Source organism: Poromitra crassiceps, assembly GCF_964638095.1.
Source record: "Poromitra crassiceps genome assembly, chromosome: 1".
Taxonomy (NCBI): domain Eukaryota; kingdom Metazoa; phylum Chordata; class Actinopteri; order Beryciformes; family Melamphaidae; genus Poromitra; species Poromitra crassiceps.
The window spans coordinates 8,204,708-8,226,741 of record NC_139623.1 but is presented as its reverse complement, the minus strand read 5'-3'; the positions used below and the strand labels follow the sequence as shown (position 1 = coordinate 8,226,741).

The 22,034-nt window shown below is 42.8% G+C and overlaps 1 protein-coding gene across 1 annotated transcript in view; it reads left to right on the top strand.

Annotated features, from left to right (window-relative positions):
• Window positions 1-21,732, top strand: part of LOC310787055 (dynein axonemal heavy chain 11) — a gene marked incomplete at both ends in the record, with an annotated part of 74,573 nt that extends 52,841 nt beyond the window's left edge. Inside the window, 17 exons of the mRNA XM_083648391.1 lie at window positions 6,608-6,812; window positions 9,439-9,603; window positions 9,813-9,953; window positions 10,711-10,881; window positions 11,307-11,429; window positions 11,644-11,837; window positions 14,086-14,234; window positions 14,311-14,438; window positions 14,779-15,006; window positions 15,121-15,312; window positions 16,478-16,606; window positions 17,680-17,922; window positions 18,048-18,230; window positions 18,312-18,427; window positions 20,414-20,526; window positions 20,621-20,761; window positions 21,485-21,732. Coding sequence (XP_083504517.1) covers window positions 6,608-6,812; window positions 9,439-9,603; window positions 9,813-9,953; window positions 10,711-10,881; window positions 11,307-11,429; window positions 11,644-11,837; window positions 14,086-14,234; window positions 14,311-14,438; window positions 14,779-15,006; window positions 15,121-15,312; window positions 16,478-16,606; window positions 17,680-17,922; window positions 18,048-18,230; window positions 18,312-18,427; window positions 20,414-20,526; window positions 20,621-20,761; window positions 21,485-21,732 — 2,869 coding nt within the window. The remainder of the gene's footprint in view (window positions 1-6,607; window positions 6,813-9,438; window positions 9,604-9,812; window positions 9,954-10,710; window positions 10,882-11,306; window positions 11,430-11,643; window positions 11,838-14,085; window positions 14,235-14,310; window positions 14,439-14,778; window positions 15,007-15,120; window positions 15,313-16,477; window positions 16,607-17,679; window positions 17,923-18,047; window positions 18,231-18,311; window positions 18,428-20,413; window positions 20,527-20,620; window positions 20,762-21,484) is intronic.
• Between the last annotated feature and the right edge of the window lie 302 nt (window positions 21,733-22,034).

Genomic DNA, 22,034 nt, shown 5'->3' with positions numbered 1-22,034 from the left:
CCTACTGTCTATTTAGTGTGATGAAGCTTTGGATATAGTATTTACCGCTAAGTCTTCTACCTACTGTCTATTTAGTGTGATGAAGCTTTGGATATAGTATTTACCGCTAAGTCTTCTACCTACTGTCTATTTAGTGTGATGAAGCTTTGGATATAGTATTTACCGCTAAGTCTTCTACCTACTGTCTATTTAGTGTGATTAAGCTTTGGATATAGTATTTACCGCTAAGTCTTCTACCTACTGTATATTTAGTGTGATTAAGCTTTACTGCTAAGTCTTCTACCTACTGTATATTTAGTGTGATTAAGCTTTGGATATAGTATTTACCGCTAAGTCTTCTACCTACTGTCTATTTACTGTGATTAAGCTTTGGATATAGTATTTACCGCTAAGTCTTCTACCTACTGTATATTTAGTGTGATTAAGCTTTACTGCTAAGTCTTCTACCTACTGTATATTTAGTGTGATTAAGCTTTGGATATAGTATTTGCCGCTAAGTCTTCTACCTACTGTCTATTTACTGTGATGAAGCTTTGGATATAGTATTTACCGCTAAGTCTTCTACCTACTGTATATTTAGTGTGATTAAGCTTTACTGCTAAGTCTTCTACCTACTGTATATTTAGTGTGATTAAGCTTTGGATATAGTATTTACTGGTAAGTCTTCTACCTACTGTATATTTAGTGTGATTAAGCTTTACTGCTAAGTCTTCTACCTACTGTATATTTAGTGTGATTAAGCTTTGGATATAGTATTTACCGCTAAGTCTTCTACCTACTGTCTATTTACTGTGATGAAGCTTTGGATATAGTATTTACCGCTAAGTCTTCTACCTACTGTATATTTAGTGTGATTAAGCTTTACTGCTAAGTCTTCTACCTACTGTATATTTAGTGTGATTAAGCTTTGGATATAGTATTTACTGCTAAGTCTTCTACCTACTGTATATTTAGTGTGATTAAGCTTTACTGCTAAGTCTTCTACCTACTGTATATTTAGTGTGATTAAGCTTTACTGCTAAGTCTTCTACCTACTGTATATTTAGTGTGATTAAGCTTTACTGCTAAGTCTTCTACCTACTGTATATTTAGTGTGATTAAGCTTTACTGCTAAGTCTTCTACCTACTGTATATTTAGTGTGATTAAGCTTTGGATATAGTATTTACTGCTAAGTCTTCTACCTACTGTACCAGTTATGCCACCAGTGTTAGAGTGTACAGTATATAAGAATAGAGTACCGCAGGGATGACGTGTTTTCGTAGGCTTACCCAGAATTCCCTGCACTTCCTGGTTCCTACGTCTAAAAGACAATGGGATTTTTGTATGGGAATTTCGGTTAAATGTATGAAATAAGGTCTGTGGGTAAACAAAAGTTTCTGAAACTGCTTGCTTCCATGGTGTTCAGGAAGATAATCTTCACCGGACCACTTTTATCACTTTTGAAGCGTTTTCTGAAAATTGTGTTTAAAAAACAACGCATTTACGCTTCCAAAATCATAAAACTGACCATCATTTGTGAAGATTATCTTGTTGACCACAAAGTTTGCTTCATATACTTTTGTTAACCACAGACCTGATTTCAAGCATTTAACCGAAATCCCTATAGAAAAATCCCATTGACTTAAGAACCGGAAGTGCTAGCATCCAGGTCTTCCGGACTCATTCCTGCAGCATACGATTTTTGTGTTAAACTCTTTTTATGCCTGCGCCGGCGTTAACCGTGGCTGGAGGCATTATGTTTTCAGGTTGTCCGTAGCAGGGTAGGAAATTAACTTTTTTAAATTTTAATTTTGGATAATTTCCAGGGCAATTTGGTCAAATGTTGGAAAATACCTTAGTTGCACCTAGGTAGGCTGACAGACAAATCAAATACTCTTATCCAAGCATATTTTATTTCTAAAAGTTCATAAACAATCACAGTTAAAGATCCCCATTTCCTCTCTCAACAACACTGTTGATTGTCTGGCATGTTATTAATGTACTTGGTAAAAACATGAGTGAACTATCTGGCCAGCTAGCTTGTGCTGCCTGTCACTGAGGTAAATAACGCTAGTAGGAGGAGGGGTGGGGGTTGTACACATGCCTAGCTGGCCATTTTCAAGTCACGCTTTGCAAATACAGAATAATGTTAAAATACAGAAAGTCTTAAACTCTTTCTTATATGGGGGCATTTGAAAGCCCCCATCACCCCAATTCCAAGGGCAATTCTAGATTTTTTAGGGGCATTTTGCCCCGAGCCCCCGCTAATTTCCTACCCTGGTCCGTAGACGTGTCTGTCCATCTGTATGGACGTACGTCCAATGCTCGTTCACGCGATATCTCAGGAATACGGTGGGGGTACGGTGGCGCAGTCGGTAGCGCTGTCGCCTCACAGCTAGAAGGTCCTGAGTTCGATTCTCGCCTGGGACGCTGTGGGCGCTGGAGTTGTGACCCCCCCATATCTTCAGTGCCTACTGCCCAGGTGGGCCATCTCGTCTGGAGTTTGCATGTTCTCCCCGTACCCCCCAGGGGGTTCCTCCATACATAACCCCCCACTAAAAACATGCAGAAGATCGTCATCTGACCAGTGACGACAACATCTGAAGTTGGTCCCCGGGCGCTGGAAAGAAAAAGCGACCAATGCTCCTGGCCTGCCCCCTGGAGGAAAGGACAAGCCTGGATGGGTCAAATGCAGAGGACATATTTCACCGGCCACCGTCAGCATGAGTGTGTGTTGTGGCCGCATGCATGTGTTGAAGTGTTCGTGTGACAATAAAGACGGGCTTGTCCGTCTGAAATCGTTTTAATCGTTTTAGAATTCCTTGACGGAATTTACTCCAATTTTGCTCCAAGGTCGAGAGTCGAGGTTCGATGGGTGGGTACAGGGAGTGTCTAGGGGAATGTGGGTGGGGGGAGGGGTGGGGGGCAGGGGTGGGGGTTCAAGGAAGGGGCGGAACTAGGGCTGTAGCTAGGGATAGGAAGGTGATAGAGCGTTGGGATTCGAGGGGTGGGTAGGGGGAGTCGCTAGGGGGATCTGGGTGGTGGGAAGGGCCATGGAGAGGGAAGGGGTGGGGCTAGGGGAAAGTGACCATAGCTAGGGATAGGAAGGTCGTAGAGAGTCGGGGTGCGAGGGGTGGGTTGAGAGAGTGGCTGTGGGGATGCGGGTGGTTTAGGGGTAGGAGTAGGACCATTTTCCATGTTGATTTTTTTTTGCTGTGTTCTTGAGGTAACAAACATTGCCTAAAGTGCCATGACGTTGAATGGCTACACCACTGCGCCAGTGCGCCATGGGCTTCAAGGTATTTGTGCTTGTATGAGTCTGGACAGACATGGATGTAGACTGCATCTTGACTTGTTGGCGGAAGCATAATACAACCATGAGGCGGTTATTTCTAGTTCCCATCTGGGGAGAGTTGTAAACTAGCACATGCTTCCTCTGACACGTGCAGTTGCCAGCCCCTTCTTTTCACCTGACAGCAAGGAGTTTCACCCGCAGGACATATCGCTTGGAAGGATCACGCTATTCCCCACAGTCTCCCAAGACACTAATAATTGGCCCCGACTCGAGGTTTGACTCACTTTGTTATAACATTCATACCCTTTAGTACTTTAGTATTTTCCTCTCAATAATCTGTTTATTTACAGTATATCAATACCAGTGTTGGGAGTAACTAGTTACTAAGTAACTAGTTACTGTAACTTAACTACTTTTTTCAGTAACTAGTAATCTAACTAATTACTTTTTCAAATTCAGTAACTCAGTTACAGTTACTAAAATAGTAACTGGGCTAGTTACTAGTTACTTTAGGACATGAAAATAACGGACAACTTCAGAGGATTACCCAGTTTCTGATCCTCAGACCTAGTCCGGGGAGAGAGCTGCAGCCAGAGCCCCAGAGGCTAAGGACCTTGATAGGCTATAAGCCTCCCCAATAAGCGAATGTTCAATGCCACACTGTGGCACAGCAACACTAACATAATGTGTGCATTAATAACAATCGAAGCAGACTTTTAAAAGTAACGCAAAAGTTACTTTCCCTAGTAACTAATTACTTTGAAGTAACTGGTAACTTTAAAGTAATTAAATTACCTTTTGAGAGAAGTAACTAGTAACTGTAACTAATTACCAATTTTCAGTAACTTTCCCAACACTGATCAATACATTAAATTAAATGTCTAACCGTTTTATGCGATCATTGTTTGCAATTACTGATAAAGCGTGCTAAAGCCAATATATTGGTGGTGAATGCACACTCCAGATTCCAGGCAGCATGTAATGTCATTATTATGCTAATAAAAGCACATTAGGTCTATGAAAAAAGGGTGTTCAACCAAAATCAGTCAAACCAAATTACTGTCATTGAATAATAATCATGCGATCTATGTCTGCAATCTAACACAAATGAAAACTATTGGGTGCTTCCCGCTTTCACAAAAGAGCAATACAGTAAAGAAATACGATCAGGTTTTTTACACAGATAATGTTAGTCTAATATTTCCCTATTGAAAAGGATTGGGACTTACTGGGTTATAGTTGAGATCATGTTAACATGACATAATAATTTGTTAGAAGAAAAATTAACTATTAATATTTACTTTGTATACTTGTATTTTTGTACTTTTATTTTCTATAGTCTTCTTCACATTCACAGCACACTCATTTACAGTACATTATACTGGCAGCTCCACTGAATCAGCTGGTAGGAGCCTTGCTCAAGAGAACCTCAGCACTATATGCTGAGGGAGGGCAGAGCGTTACTCATTCATATTCTCCATCCATATTTGTCTTGTTTCCCAAACCTCTAGGCTACTGCTGCTCAATATAATCCAGTCCCCAAATATATTCATACCAGTACCAATAGCAACATATCCCATCCAGCGATTTTCATAAAATTGGGCTACTAACAATAGAATCAATAGAAACATGAAAATACCATACAGCTATATTGGCATTATACGTTGACTTCCCCCTTAAAATATTTACATCTTTCTTGTTCTGATCTATGTGTGATCTATGACTATTGAGCATGTTGCCGCGTGTTCATTGAGCTTCTTCTGAAGTCCTGTCTGTCGACACGTAACAATTCATCACAGTAAATCTGATTATAAGTTTATCCCTTGTAGATGACCCGCACACTTGTTTCTGTCGATGATTAATCCAACCTGCTGGGGGCAGCCATGATGGATCTGGGAGGGCTCTACAGCTGAAGTTCATTAATAATTGGAATGTTGTAGAGTGTGAAGTAATGAATACTAATTATTCCTTTCATGGCTGACGGAAGACTACAAGCCAATCCATCAGCACGGACTTTAATTCGGTGGAGTAATGGTTCTATCAATAGTACATTAATTCTGGCTCGTGAAGATATAGAGTTGAACCGGACCCGGGCCATGAGGAACCTGTGCCGTCAAATTGGGGCCTTGCCTGACATCCAAGGGGTAATTAGAGAAAAATGAAAAGCCACCAGGTTCGTCAAGCCACTGCTAATTTAATTGAAATGCAGGAAAGAATAAATATTGGCTGCTATGGTGATAATCTATCATATTTATTCAAAATTATTTGTCTATAACAGTATAAGTTACATTTGGAGCCAGATTTGTTATTTTTTCTTTGTAGTAGAGGTGTTGCGTGAATAAGCTCAGAGGCATAAAGACAAAATAGGTTTCTTTTAGCATTATTCTTTTTGTTTCAAGATGCAGAGGGCTTGCTCTATAGCTGGAGGGCTCTAGATGATCTGAAATTGGCGCCATCATTATCAGAGTCACATCAAAAGTAAAATGGGATTTTATTTGAACCATCTGAGATCATCTGCACTGTCCTTTAAAAAAAACGTATGATCGTGAATAGTTTTCCTCATCTCTCACACACACCTAACATTATCTGCATACTGTGTATCAATAAATATGTCATTCATATTCTCAATAGCCCCTGCTATTCATAAGATGTTACTCACTTCCAAAGTTAATCTGATACCTCATTGATGGAAATCCCCATCTATCCAACGACATAAACCACTAGAGCATGTTCTCTTCTTACATTCATTAACTTCATCATTGCGCTGCGGCTTCCCGGTAGTGAAGATTCCCTGCCTACCAACACGAGGGTCGAGCCCCCATGTTACCTCCGGCTTCGTCTGGCCTCCATACAGGCACAATTGGCCGTGTCTGCGGGTGGGAAGCCGGATTGAGGGTATGTGTCCTGGTCGCTGCTGCACTACTGCCTCCTCTGGTTCATGGGGGGAGGGAAACTGGGGGAAATAGAATGATCCTCCCACGCGCTACGTCCTGCAGGTGAAACTCCTCGTTGTCAGGTGAAAAGAAGCACCTGGCGACTGCACATGTATCAGAGGAAGCATGTGCTAGTCTACAACTCTCCCCCAGATCGGCAGAGGGGGTGGAGCAACGACCGGGACAGCAGGGGGATTGGCCAAGTACAATTGGGGAGAAAAGGGGGGAAATCAGAAAAAAAATTGATAAAAAATAAACAAACACTTCATCAATCATTATGTGACCTTTCAGTTAACAAAACCATACAGTGGCTATTGACCTGTGCCTAATGTCAATTAGTGATAGAATGAAAGGAATCACCCACCATGTGAAAAATACTGGCGTTCTCTTGTAATCCAGGTACATTCGTATCGGGGGGAAGGAGTGTGAGTACAACAGTAACTTCCAACTCATTCTCCACACCAAGCTGGCCAATCCCCATTTCCCACCTGAGCTCCAGGCCCAGACCACCCTCATCAACTTCTCAGTGACTCCTGTGGGTCTGGAGGAGCAGCTGCTGGGACAGGTGGTAACCTGGGAGCGGCCTGATCTGGAAGCCCTAAAGGTGAGACTTCATCCAAACACAGTAGCATCATTCAATTAGAATTAGTGTATTTTCAGGAATATTTGACACATTGTGAGAGACTGTTAACCATACAACAAAAGCAGGATTCTGAGCCAAAATATTTGATTGGTACTCTAAGCCAGTCTAAGGCCTACAAAATAACCCTTCAGCCAGAGATGGAACTCGCCATCTTCGGCTGCTCGGAGTCCTCTCTGAACTTCCCTACAACTGTGCAAGGAATGGAAGTCACCTTCTTTTCAATAGAGAGCCGCAGGAATGAGTCTGGAAATCATCGATGCTAACAGTCCTGGTTCTTCACTGTTTTCGCCTATGGGAGTTTTGAATGGGTTTTTGGCGCGACGCTTCTAATAATCTCTCTGGGCAACGCTGGCTTAATCAAACGCGAACCAGTGTTTAGTAATATCATCTTCACACACGAGGACCACTTTTATGAGTTTTAAAGCTTTTACGTGCCGTTGAAAGGGCGGCTAGCTAGCAAACGGCTAAATGAGACTACACTGTTGAGTCGATGGGGATATATACGTCAATAACGTCACCACTTCAAAAGGACGAACACGGAAATTCTCTTTCCCTCACCTGGTTCAGCCCCGTTCAGCCCGGGGTAATCAGTGCACACATCAACAACAGTCCAGGTTGAGTGCTGACGTGACGTGGAAGCCTATGCGACAGTGTGTAGTTCTGGATTAGCTTAGCTCGAGCTTTTCTAGGGCTCGCATTTACGCTACAAAACTCATGAAAGTGGTCCTCATGTGTGAAGATTATCCGACTGAACTCTGGTTCGCGTTTGATTAATCTTGCGTTGCCCAGAGACCGTATTTGAAGCATCGCGGCAAAAACCCATTCAAAAATCCCATAGACAGAAACAGTGAAGAGCCAGGAAGTCTGGGACTTCCGCGTTCTGACTACAAAAATATGTCATCCCTGCGGCTCTCTATTGTGGCTGAGGGACATGATCTGTTATACAGATTGGGAGACTCAGGTTCCTGAGGACCAACTCACTTTAAAAAAAAAAAATCTGGGACCCATTTCTAGCCTACCTCGATGAGGTTAGGGGCGGCGACGGGTGACTCGCCCGGCTGGTTTTTCATGGACCCTGGTGTGGGATCCCATGCACATCTCTTACAAGCTGTTACAGTCTCCACACACACACACAAATGGAACATGGCTCAAATGAAGACAACAAAAGGACGCCACACAATACGTTTTTTATTTTACTTTTCTTACCCCCAAGATATACAAGCGGCTGTAGCTCAGGAGGTAGAGCAGGTCGTCCACTAATCGCTTTGGATAAAAGAGGTCGGTGGTTCGATTCCCGCCTCCTCCAGTCTGCATGTCGAAGTGTCCTTGGGCAAGATACTGAACCCCAAATTGCTCCCGATGGTGTGCCAGCACCCTGCGTGGTAACCTGCCACCATAGGTGTGTGAATGGGTGAATGTACCTATACTGATTGTAAAGTGCTTTGGAGAAAAGCGCTATATAAATGCAGGCCATTTACCATTTTTTACCATATATAAGAAAAGGCCCAAAACCATAAGACAAAATAACCTGACAGCTTGTCCAAAATGAGCAAAAGGGAGAGGGGTCTGGACTGACCCCTATAGGACCGTCAAAGCCAGCCCCTCTCCTTAAACTATTGAAAAGTTCAAAGCATAGATTCAGGAAACTAAACTAAAGCTAAGAACGAAAACGTAACTACCAAAACTGCCAGGTCAAACTAAAACAATAAAGCCTGGCACCTATTGTGCCACGGCCTAACAAAGGAAAGAATGGTCCAAAGTTCAAACCAAAATGCAGGTGCTGCTGGGCTGGTGTCAGAGAGAGAACTGAGGGCTGCCAGCAGCAAACCAGCTTTAAGCTCAGACAGGAGCTACTGCAGCAGCAGGTAATCAGCTGATGAGCAGCAGATGTGTCCGCCTGAGGTAAGGAGGAGCAGAGGAGATCAATTAAGAAAACAACAACACAGGATCTAACATGAACGTGCAGTATGAAATGCACTATGTGGCCACACGCAACACAAGCACCTTATGCGACTGGTAGCACCACGTTGTAATATTGAATGTCGATGATGTATGTATGCTTTTTCTTTCTTTTCTTTTCCTGTTTCTCCGCCTGTTTCTCTGTTTTGTTTTGTTTGTATATTGTTCTCAAAAATTTTGAAAATAAAATATTGGCGAGGGGGGGGGGGGGGGGGCTGGGTACATACAACAAAGCATTTTGAAATACGAGGGATCAGCCGAGCAGCATTTTGATAAACAAACCGCGTCACTGGGTGGCAACGGCAATGGAACCCTATGGAGCCTGAGTTTGAGTGTCTGACTCTAGCCGGTGTTTATTACCATTTAAAAACTGCGACAGTTCACACTTTAACAACTTTAACACGACATGCATATATTATACAGCAAACTCTTGGGTTAATTCTGCTCTCACTCAGAATGTCAAAATATAAGCGATGTGATGTATCGTTTTTGAGATATTAACGTTTGTTTGGCACAACTCATACTATTAACTGCCGCGGGCTTCCGCATTTCTGGGCGTCAAGCGACGTCACGCTGATTCGTCCTATAGACGAGTGATTCACCATTTGTTCTGTGCGTTCTGCCCAAGCTGGAGCTCACCACACAGCAGAACCACTTCAAGATACAGCTGAAGAGTTTGGAAGACGAGCTGCTGAGCCGCCTTTCCGCCGCCCATGGTCATTTTCTGGGTGACATTTCCCTGGTGGAACAACTCGAGAGCACCAAGACCACAGCCGCTCACATCCATTACAAGGTGAGGTTATTAGACCAACGGGGGTCCCTGCATGTGATTTTCTTTTTCAAAGTGTCGCTCAAGTGTTTTTTGAATGTCACACCACAGCAAGCACCTCATTTTATCGCATTAGCCGCAGATGACGTCTAGTTAGGAACATGTGTAATGGGAGGGCTTTTGGAGCATGACTGAGAGCCTAATAGCTCATTTTGTGCAATTGGAACACACAGGTGGTGGAGGCCAGAGAGAACGAGACAAAGATCAACGAGGCTCGAGAACTCTACCGCCCAGCAGCTGAGAGAGCATCACTCCTCTTCTTCATCATCAATGACCTCAGCAAGATTAACCCCATGTACCAGTTTTCTCTTAAGGTGAAACCTTTGCCCCTGAAACTGCTCTCAGAGAACTCACACCATTATGGACAGTATTTCAACAGATGCTTAAAGTCAACTTTGACCAATTTTCTGTTGGATTTTTAAATAGCGTGATTTGTAACTGTTGTATAGCTTAGTGCAGGGATACTCAACTTGCTTTGCCCGGGGGCCACTTTCGTGAAATGATAGAAGGCCAGGGGCCAGTTAATAAACAAACAATAATTACAATATACATTTTTCTGTAGCGGATTGTAGGTTTTCGGGGTGTTAGCCGGAGTTTAGTCTGACAATGTTGTGCACATCGGATAGTTAGTTAAGTTAGTTAGGTTAAGTACATACATAAGTGCCTGGGTAGCGAACAGACGGTGGTATTTGACAATTTAGCAGCTAAATCATAGATTATTGAAAGATATTCCATATTCCAGACTGAAATGCTATAACAGAAGTGGAGTATTGGCCAGAATGACATGAACATTTGGACACTTATTCAGCGGGTATCTTGCATGTTGCGTTCAGGTGCACTGTAATTTTTTTTTTTTTTTTTTTTTAGCAATTCCATCACGAGTATCACTGGCTTAGTGATTACGCATAGCGCTACCTGTACAAATCAGCATCCATTTGTGCTTACATACTGAAAATGTTGAGAGAGCTATTTATCCAGTGCAGGATTTGGGGTCGTGGCTACACATGATGTTGATAAAAGGCAATAATATTCTACTATTGGGACTCTACCCTCCCTTTGCTTGTGTTCCAGACCTTTAACACCGTCTTTAACAAGGCAATGGAGCGAGCCGAGTGGGACGATGATGTGAGGGCCAGGGTGCACACCCTAACGGAGGCCATCACCTATTCAGTATTCCTGTACACCAGCCAGGGCCTGTTTGAGAGAGACAAGTTAACCTTCTTGTCACATACCGCCTTCCAGGTGAGGGACTCAGGGCCGCCTTAAAGGTGGGGCCCCCTGTCATCCTCATCAATCACAGTACTTTTCTGCCCCCACATTAACTTCAATTAAAAGCAGTCAGGAGGACCATACGCTGCTATTGATTAGCTCTCACACCTAGCTTCATGACTGCTGTTCAGCCAGTTGCTTCTGACAGGGGGTGGCTTCTGATGGCATAATGCAATTATCTGTCACTGCACCAACTGTTTTCATCGTAGAAATTGTGGGGCTCTGAAGGCTGTCCTTCATATGGCTAATTCACATTCAGAGACACACTTATTTTCAGCCAGGTGTGTTTTCTCTCACACGTGTGAATTAGATTGCGGTAATTATTGGGAAAAGAGATGAAAACAATGTACCAAGCTCTGATCACGTCATTACAAATCACTCTTGTCCCTGCCCCTCAGATCCTGCTCAAACAGGGCCGGATTGATGCTCAGGAATTGGACTTTGTGCTGCGCTTCCCTGTGGAACCAAGCAAAGTTAGTCCCATGGCCTTCCTCTCTCCGCAAGCCTGGGGGGCCATCAAGGTAAAGTATGGCATAAGAGAAGCTATTATATACAGTATATATATATATATATATATATATATATATATATATATATATATATATATATATATACATATACTGTATATATAGTTAGAAGTTGAAAAGACATAGTGAAACCTTTTCAGTTAGCTTTCATTGCTGTTAGCGATCATCAGGTTAGGGAGGTCTGACAATTTCTGTTATCTGGATGTAGACGATTTCTACAATGGAGGAATTCAGTGGGCTGGACAGAGACATGGAGAGCTCACCCAAGCGCTGGAGGAAGATAGTAGAGTCCAAGTGTCCTGAGAAGGAGAGGCTTCCCCTGGACTGGAAGAATAAGAGCTCCTTGCAGAAGCTTATCATCCTGAGAGCACTCCGCCCTGATAGGATGACCTATACACTTAGGCAAGTAAACTCCACCCTGATAGGATGACCTATACATTTACAGTGGGCAAGTTAACTCCACCCTGATAGGATGACCTCTACACTTAGGCAAGTAAACTCCGCCCTGATAGGATGACCTATACACTTACAGTAGGCAAGTAAACTCCACCCTGATAGGATGACCTATACATTTACAGTAGGCAAGTAAACTCCACCCTGATAGGATGACCTATACATTTACAGTAGGCAAGTAAACTCCACCCTGATAGGATGACCTATACATTTACAGTGGGCAAGTTAACTCCACCCTGATAGGATGACCTCTACAATTAGGCAAGTAAACTCGCCCTGATAGGATGACCTATACACTTACAGTAGGCAAGTAAACTCTGCCCTGATAGGATGACCTCTACACTTAGGCAAGTAAACTCCGCCCTGATAGGATGACCTATACACTTACAGTAGGCAAGTAAACTCTGCCCTGATAGGATGACCTCTACACTTAGGCAAGTAAACTCCGCCCTGATAGGATGACCTATACACTTAGGCAAGTAAACTCCACCCTGATAGTATGACCTATACACTTAGGCAAGTAAACTCCACCCTGATAGGATGACCTATACATTTACAGTGGGCAAGTTAACTCCACCCTGATAGGATGACCTATACACTTACAGTAGGCAAGTAAACTCTGCCCTGATAGGATGACCTCTACACTTAGGCAAGTAAACTCCGCTCTGATAGGATGACCTATACACTTACAGTAGGCAAGTAAACTCTGCCCTGATAGGATGACCTCTACACTTAGGCAAGTAAACTCCGCCCTGATAGGATGACCTCTACACTTAGGCAAGTAAACTCCGCCCTGATACGATGACCTATACACTTCCAGTAGGCAAGTAAACTCCGCCCTGATAGGATGACCTCTACACTTAGGCAAGTAAACTCCGCCCTGATACGATGACCTATACACTTCCAGTAGGCAAGTAAACTCTGCCCAGGCAAGTAAACTCCACCCTGATAGGATGACCTCTACACTTAGGCAAGTAAACTCCACCCTGATAGGATGACCTATACACTTAGGCAAGTAAACTCTGCCCTGATAGGATGACCTATACACGTACAGTAGGCAAGTAAACTCTGCCCTGATAGGATGACCTATACACTTAGGCAAGTAAACTCCGCCCTGATAGGATGACCTCTACACTTAGGCAAGTAAACTCTGCCCTGATAGGATGACTTATACACGTACAGTAGGCAAGTAAACTCTGCCCTGATAGGATGACCTATACACTTAGGCAAGTAAACTCCACCCTGATAGGATGACTTATACACGTACAGTAGGCAAGTAAACTCTGCCCTGATAGAATGACCTATACACTTAGGCAAGTAAACTCCACCCTGATAGGATGACCTCTACACTTAGGCAAGTAAGCTCCGCCCTGATAGGATGACCTATACACGTACAGTAGGCAAGTAAACTCTGCCCTGATAGGATGACCTATACACTTAGGCAAGTAAACTCCACCCTGATAGGATGACCTATACACTAGGCAAGTAAACTCCACCCTGATAGGATGACCTCTACACTTAGGCAAGTAAACGCCACCCTGATAGGATGACCTATACACTAGGCAAGTAAACTCCACCCTGATAGGATGACCTCTACACTTAGGCAAGTAAACTCCACCCTGATAGGATGACTTATACACGTACAGTAGGCAAGTAAACTCTGCCCTGATAGGATGACCTATACACTTAGGCAAGTAAACTCCACCCTGATAGGATGACCTCTACACTTAGGCAAGTAAGCTCCGCCCTGATAGGATGACCTATACACGTACAGTAGGCAAGTAAACTCTGCCCTGATAGGATGACCTATACACTTAGGCAAGTAAACTCCACCCTGATAGGATGACCTATACACTAGGCAAGTAAACTCCACCCTGATAGGATGACCTCTACACTTAGGCAAGTAAACGCCACCCTGATAGGATGACCTATACACTAGGCAAGTAAACTCCACCCTGATAGGATGACCTCTACACTTAGAAACGCCACCCTGATAGGATGACCTATACACTTACAGTAGGCAAGTAAACTCTGCCCTGATAGGATGACCTACTGTATACACTAGGCAAGTAATCTGCGCCCTGTGATAGGATGACCTATGGCAAGTAAATCACCAATGTCCACCTAGAAAAATATGTTAAACCAACATTTATTACTACTGTATATCACTAACCTTGTGACTAATCCTGCCTGACAGGGACTTTGTGGAGGAGAGCATGGGAGCAAAATATGTCGAGGCTGCTGGGCTGGAATTTGAGAAGTCATTTGAGGAGAGTGGCCCTTCAACCCCGGTGTTCTTTATCCTCTCACCTGGAGTGGACCCGCTTAAAGATGTGGAGAAACTAGGTACTGTGCCCTTCCAGTGGGATTTATACATCATGTGGTACAAGTAAATATTCTGACGACTTCTTATCTTGTTCAGGATTGAGGCTGGGATTCTCTATCGACCAAGGAACTGTGCACAATGTGTCCCTGGGCCAGGGGCAGGAGGAGGTAGCAGAGAGGGCTTTGAGGAATGCCTCTCAGCTCGGACATTGGGTCATTCTACAGGTAGGAAGCAATACTCAGCGGTGGCTGGCTTACAATGCTGTCTTCAGGCCACTAATGCACCTAATTGAATGATCTCAGCCCCTGAGCGAGGGAAACAAACTCAATTTGGTTCAATCAGAAGCCTGATTAGCTAAATCAGCTCCATAAATGGCTGCTTTAAAGGGAAAAGCCTGTATATTTTCCGATAATTTCAGAACAAAGCAACACTTCCTCTTTAGAATAGAGACACATTTTTGGCATTTTCTTTTTAATCAGCATATCAATCGTAAATTCTGTGCTTTATTTTTTTAATATTAAATTAAATTAAATTAATATTCTTTAATATTTTTGATATTTTCAGAACGTACATCTGGTGGCTCGCTGGCTGCCCTCTCTGGATGCTCTTCTGGAGACAACCGGAGTGAACAGTCACCCCAATTACAGGGTGTTCATCAGTGGGGAACCAGCACCGAGCCCTGAGCAGCACATTATCCCCAGAGGCATATTGGAGAATGCCATCAAAATCACCAATGAGCCACCCACTGGCATGAACGCCAGTCTGCATGCAGCGCTCCACAACTTCAGTCAGGTGCAAGGAAAATGATATTAAAAAAACTGTATAGAAATGATTTACCATTTATATAAAAACGTGTGTTTTATATGCAGCATATACAAAATAAATCTCTTGTCTTTCTCTCTTCAGGACACTCTAGAGATGTGCTCCAGGGAGCAGGAATTCAACTCTCTGTTCTTCTCCCTCTGCTTCTTTCACGCCTGCGTCACCGAGCGGCGGAAATTTGGTCCCCAGGGCTGGAACCGTAACTACCCCTTCAACACTGGAGACCTCACCATCTCAGCCAATGTCTTGTACAACTACTTGGAGGCCAACACCAAAGTATTTTTATTATCATCATCATCATCATCATCATCATCATTATTATTATTATCATCATCATCATCATCCAGGATAATTAATCAACATTAATTTACTTTTATCTGTTTTTAATCTGTTTTGTTTTGATCATTACTGCCATGCCTTGTAAATGTATAATGATTATAGTGATAGTAGTTGCAGACTTGCAGCCAGTAGCAGTTGTGGCGCTGAATTATCCTACAGTGCTTGCAATTACTTAGCAAAATCTTTTGTTCCGCTATTATTTGTGAAAAATGTTTGTTCGTGTAATTCCCCCCCCCCCCCCCCCCCCCCTCCTCCCAACCCCAACCCAGATTTCTCGTCTTATGACTATGAACACCCAACCTATAATTTAGCTTTATCTCGGGGAGACAAAAAAATCCATTCTTGGGGTGCTACACCCCTCACAACTACTAATGCATTTCTCTTAGCACTCCTATTACTCTGGTCACAACCAATTATGTCTGCTGGGTATTCTGCCCTCCAAAAACGAATGTCCTTCATTATGTTAACCAAACAGTAACCTGTATGTGCGTATACAGAGAATTCATTAGGAGGGCAATGAAGCGTTCTCCTAAATGTAATTACATGCAGCCAGTGTGACAGTTCACAACGCTACATAAGTGATCACTGCAATTAGAGCTGATGAAGGAAGCAATTTGCAAAACAATACAGGTACAAATGATTGTGAACCTCCAGCTTTTGTCATTTGTTATGAATCACAGGTTCTTTTCTTCCTCCTTCACCCTCACGGATCATAATCTCCCGCTGAGGAAAACTCTTCAGTCATACATTAGATCATTAGATACATTAGATACATTGGATACATTAGATCAATGTGTGTAAAGAAACATCATTTTGTTCTATTTCTCCACCGCTATACTCATTAATAGAGCTTATTTAGCAAGAGATCATACTGTCACTGGATCGGCTCTCTGCGTTTCATGGGGGGGCAATAGTGTGATACCCAAGAATTACATGAAAAAGCGGCACTTAAACTGCCGAAAAGAATGAAAGTGTGAATGAAATTATTCTGAAATAGATCCTGGACATAATTTGCATGGCCTTTGTCTTCATAGGAGATGCTCCTGGTTATCTTGAGAGAACTTTTTTTATTTTAGATATCCCAGTCAATAGTCAATTGTACTCTATCCAGGTGCCTTGGGAGGACCTGTGCCACCTTATTGGGGAGATCATGTATGGAGGACACATAACTGATGAATGGGACAGAAGACTGTGTCAAAAGTATCTGCAAGAGTACATGCATCCAAAAATCGTGAGTAAAAGTTCATGTTGCTCAAGTAACAAAAATGTGTAAAATGTATTCCTTTTCTCTTAGTCTCTTTTTTTTCCATCATAACTTTCATGGCATTAATTATAACATCAAATAAAACTCTACTCATTGAGTTGGATGCAAAGTCACAGTTTGTTTGTTTTTTTCTCTCCAGAGGTTCTAAAATAATAATAATAACAACAATAATAATAGATAATGATGAAAACAGTGCCAAAATCATACAATGTTTCTGGGTATTGGGGTATTGTTCTTAAGGTAAAGGGTGCCCTCTTGGGATATAAAGATAAACTGCAATATTTGCACTTTACCTCATCATCACCACTGATTGTTCCGCTGTGACAGAAAAGTTAAAGTGAGTGCCTTTGATAATGTTACCTACTTGTGCGCTGTACCAAATTCTGCTGCCAGGCACACCACGGTGAGCTGATTATTTGGTGTGTGTGTGTGTGTTTGTGTGTGTGTGTGTGTGTGTGTGTGCGCGTGCGCGCGTGCGTACACGAGCGCGCGCGTGCTTTGTTTTTCTGTTCAGCGGGTGTTGACTTGATAGAAGCTCCAATTGGAATTCCTCTCTTTCACTCACACAGAAGTCTGATTACCCCTCACTTTACCAGCAAGCTATGCAGCACTCTTTCTCCCACAATGCTATTTGGCCCACAGACAATCAGCCATCAATCAATGTGTTTTGCTGTATGCTCAGCAACATTTGTGTTGTCCATCATATTGATTACCACCCAAATACAGATGCTAAAACAAATAGGCTGAGCATAAACTTCATTTGTAGATGTGTTTTTTTCTTTGGTTGAAGGAGTTAGGGCAAATTGATAATAATTAACTTTTTTTTTTGCAGTATTATGAAATAGTAGTTTCTTGCACACAAAAAAGTAGAAAGCAGAGCATACATGATATTTTATGTAGGAAACTGTTATGGGACACTAAATTGTTTTATAAATATCACATTCATTATTGTTTTTCCCTCTATTATCACAGCAGTTTTTAACTTTGTTAAGAAAGGTGCTTTTTAGAAAGGTGCTTTAATCAAATGTGTCATTTAATAGTTTGAAGGGGAGCTCTTTCTGTGTCCTGGGTTCCTGGCCCCTCCATTCATGGACTATAGTGGTTACCACAATTATGTTGATGACCAGCTCCCATCTGAGAACCCCACTCTCTATGGTCTGCATCCAAATGCTGAGCTGGAGTTCCTCACTGTCACCTCAGACAGCCTTTTAAGGACTCTGCTGGACCTGCAGCCACAGGACTCCTCCAGGGGAGAGGGGGCGTCCCAGAGCACAGAGGAGAAGGTATGGAGTGATAGCAAGAATGACTGAATACTATTCTCAAAAATGCATTGACCACTCCCAACAGGTGGGAATACATTGAACCAAATACTTCAAAGTCAACCTATTGTGTTTCCTGTGTCTGCCAGGTGAAGTCTGTCCTTGATGATATCTTGGAGAAGCTTCCTGAGGAGTATGACATGGCAGATATAATGTCAAAGTCGACAGAGCGCAGCCCCTACATCTTAGTCTGCTTCCAGGAGTGCGAGCGCATGAATGTTCTGCTAGCAGAAATAAGAAAGTCCCTAGAAGAGCTCGAGCTTGGCCTGAAGGTACAGAAGTCTATTGTGACATGAACTGTTAACACAAATGAAAACTGTCCTGTAACTTTGATGACAACTGTCTGTTTGTAGGGAGAGCTCACCATCTCTTCCAACATGGAGACTCTGCAGGCAGCTCTGTTCAACGATTCTGTTCCAGACTCCTGGGCCAGACTGGCTTATCCCTCCAATAAAACACTCGCACAATGGTAACTGCATACAGGTTACTAACAGTCATTCTCATGCAAAACAGGCTCTACGATGCCCTATGATGAACTTTTTTTGTTTTCAAAGAACTGAAATTAAGAACTTTAGTGGTCTAATCTACAATTTTATATCAGTTCTGGATATAGAATAATATTGAATACGTGTTGATTGAAAATAATCTTGGCAGTGTTAATTGAAAATCATCTTGGCAACTTGACTCAAACCAGAGACCTTTAATATAGAGACACCGCAACTTGCAGTCACTTCCTGTATCTCTGCCACAAGGTTTTGCCACTGCCACGGCCCCTTAACTCATTCACCGCCAATGACGTCTTTGACGTGTTATCAGCAATGGCCTTCCCCGCCAAGGACGTGTTTGACGTGTTTTTGTTTTTATTGGTGCAGCGCCTGCAGCAAACACTTGCCCAGCCTGTCACACAGACACAGGTCCCTGCCTTCAAAGGGTAGCCGACAGCACGCGATCAAACACATACCGCAGCTGTTGTTTTGAAATTGAGCAAGAGCAAAAGCAGAGAACGGGTAACGCTTCCTTGTGCAGACAGGAGAAACGCCATTGAAACGCCGAGCTGGAGTCGCCTTCCTCTGTGCCAGCCAGGAGAAAACGGGAGAAAGTAATCAAGAGATGTGTTTGATCATCGGAGGAATGAGGAAATGATCGATCAGTTTGCGAGGGCGGTGAGGACGTGTTGAATAGCCGAGGGGAAAACGGGAACGATCATAGATATGACAGGGAGACATGGACGAGGACGGTGTACCAGAACAAATCAAAATAAACACAGGAACAGCTAGGCAGCAGCGGGCAGAAGGCACTCACAGCAGCCCGCTGTCCTTCTCAAGAGCTCTTCAGTTGGTTCATGAAATCGCTGGGCTGCTCGCCCTCCAGTGTTGCTCCTGGCCAATCCCAGCGCCACAGGGCGTGGTTATTGCTTATCCTATGTTGGGTTAGAAATCTAAAAGGGGGATCGTGTGTGTGTGTGTGTGTGTGTGTGTGTGTGTGTGTGTGTGTGTGTCTGTCTGTCTGTCTGTCTGTCTGTCTGTCTGTCTGTCGGTGTGTCTGTCTGTCTGTCTGTCTGTCTGTCTGCACACTCACACCGAGTAAACTGTATTGTTGAATGTAAAAAAAAAGCACTTCATGTGTGTATATATATATATATATATATATATATATATTTTTTTTTGTCATTTGTGTCCTAACGAATAATATTTACATGTCTGATGTCAATACAGTTCAAAATAAAAGAATTGAGAGTGAGTTATGCCTGAGATTGTGCCCTTTTACAAAAATGCTTTTTTCTCCCTTTTCTCCTCCCAGACAGGCTTTTTTGGTGAACATGGGGTGTATAAAAAGGGTTATAAGTAGAGTACAGAACATGCTAAAAGCTAACTTTCTTTTTGGGGGTGAAAGTAGAGACTTAGATCTTCATTTCGAGGTATTGGACATCACTGTAGTCCTAGTACAGAATTTACTGTGGGTCTTGAAAGATGACCAAACATTATGGAAATACTTGGCCTGTGCCAAAAATGCCAGTCAGATATTGGCAGTGAATGAGTTAATAGACTGGTCAGCCAATGAAGTTTCATACCATTGACAGACAGCCAATCACAAGCCGAGAACCACCCCCATTTAGGAGACCGGAAGAGTTCCATTTCTTACAATTGGTGGAGCCTGGAGTGGGGTGTCTCTAATATTAAAGGTCTCTTAACTACAGGCCGATTTTGTTAACATTAAAAATTTAACCAAATGTTTCCCAGTTCCAAAAGAACATTGAAAACCGTTTCTCTATCACATTCTGCTTTGGTCCTTGTATGAAATGTTCGGGTGTTTAAATTTGAAAATAATGTCTTCAAACATAAAGGATGATCTGATATAGGGTGATCCTGGCACTACAGGTGGGGCACCCAGATTCTACCAATTGATCTTTCAAGCAATGATGATGACAGTTAATTGAAGATTACTTATTTTGCAGGTTTAGTGATCTGATGTGTAGCTGTCGTGAGCTGGACAGCTGGACTCAGGACCTTGTACTTCCAGCAGTTGTCTGGCTATCAGGACTCTTCAACCCCCAGTCCTTCCTCACTGGTGAGTTCCTACTGACACATGTCCTTCACAGAATCAATGAACCAGACCATTTAGATGTTTTAGCACCAGAAATATTGACATGCAGATTTTTCAGCCGTGCTGCAGAGCATCGCTCGCAAGAATGAGTGGCCATTGGACAAGATGACCCTGACTGTGGATGTAACCAAGAAAACGAAAGAGGACTTTGGCCATCCACCTCGTGAGGGCACCTACATCCATGGACTCTTCATGGAAGGTAAGAAGTAACTATCCCTTAATAAACCTGTAGGAGCCAAAACAGCATTTATGTTGTTTTTTTCTGGGGGTTTTAAGAATACTAATTATAATTTCAACATTTCCCATATTTTCTGTTCTAGTTCTACATTTAGTTGATTGATGTGTGGTGCCAGCTAACAAAGGGAAGTGGTATTTTGGGGGACAATGCAGTCCTGGCTTTAGTTGAGAGCAAACAGTTTTTTAACCATCTCACCATAGTATCATCTCATACATCTATTATCTATTTTCTCTCTTTCACACACACATTTGAACATACACTTGACATTGTTTATTGTGCTGGCATATAACTTTTTGGTAGGATATTTTGAGTTTATTATTTTCAAACAACGAAAATCTAATCCAGGGATACAGTAAATCCTAGTGAATTCGGTTACACTGGAAGTGCCCGAATGTTGTACGAAGCCGTGTCAAACGATTCAATCACATTTTCCTCTGTGACACAAATAAGGAAGATCTACCCACCACTTCTATAGGCTCTGTTCAAACAACCCATGCGGGGTGAATTGGTATATTCCTGGAATCTACGTCCCTACATGAAGAGTGTTGTTGGACTTTAAAGTGTTTGCAACAGCCTTGTGTATCTATAGAGTTAAAATACACATGCGTTCGTGCAAGAGATTTGAAACGTCTGTTAGCTTTGCCAATCAAAGCTCACAGTAGAGCATGTCCTGTATCCTCCTAGGAGCATGCTGGGACACCCAGTGCGGAGTCATTTCCGAGGCTGTTTTGAGGGAGCTGACCCCTGCCATGCCAGTGCTGTATGTCAGAGCTGCACCCACCGAGCAGCTGGAGCTCAACAACACCTACAAGTGCCCAGTGTACCGCACCAAGCTGCGGGGCCCCACCTACGTCTGGAGCCTCCACCTCAGAACCAAGCAGCCTCCTGCCAAGTGGATTCTAGCTGGAGTGGCCTTGCTGCTGTCTGCATGAGACAATATGGGACTGCTTGTTTTGAAACATCTATATACCTTTTCTGCTAAAGGTGTTGAGGTGGCGCGGCATTCCCTCATTGAGACAGTATTTAAATATGCATGGCGAGTGCATATGCCAAGTTAATGCAATTAATTTAGCTTGTAGTCATATTTTGTGATTATTGCTAATAGTTAAATCAATATAATGTTCATTTCTATATTTCATACTAAATCTTTTATGTGCTCAGTAAGACAGAAATAATTTTACAGTGAATATTTTTTTAATCCACCCCATTACTTTTATTGTATCACATGGAGTTA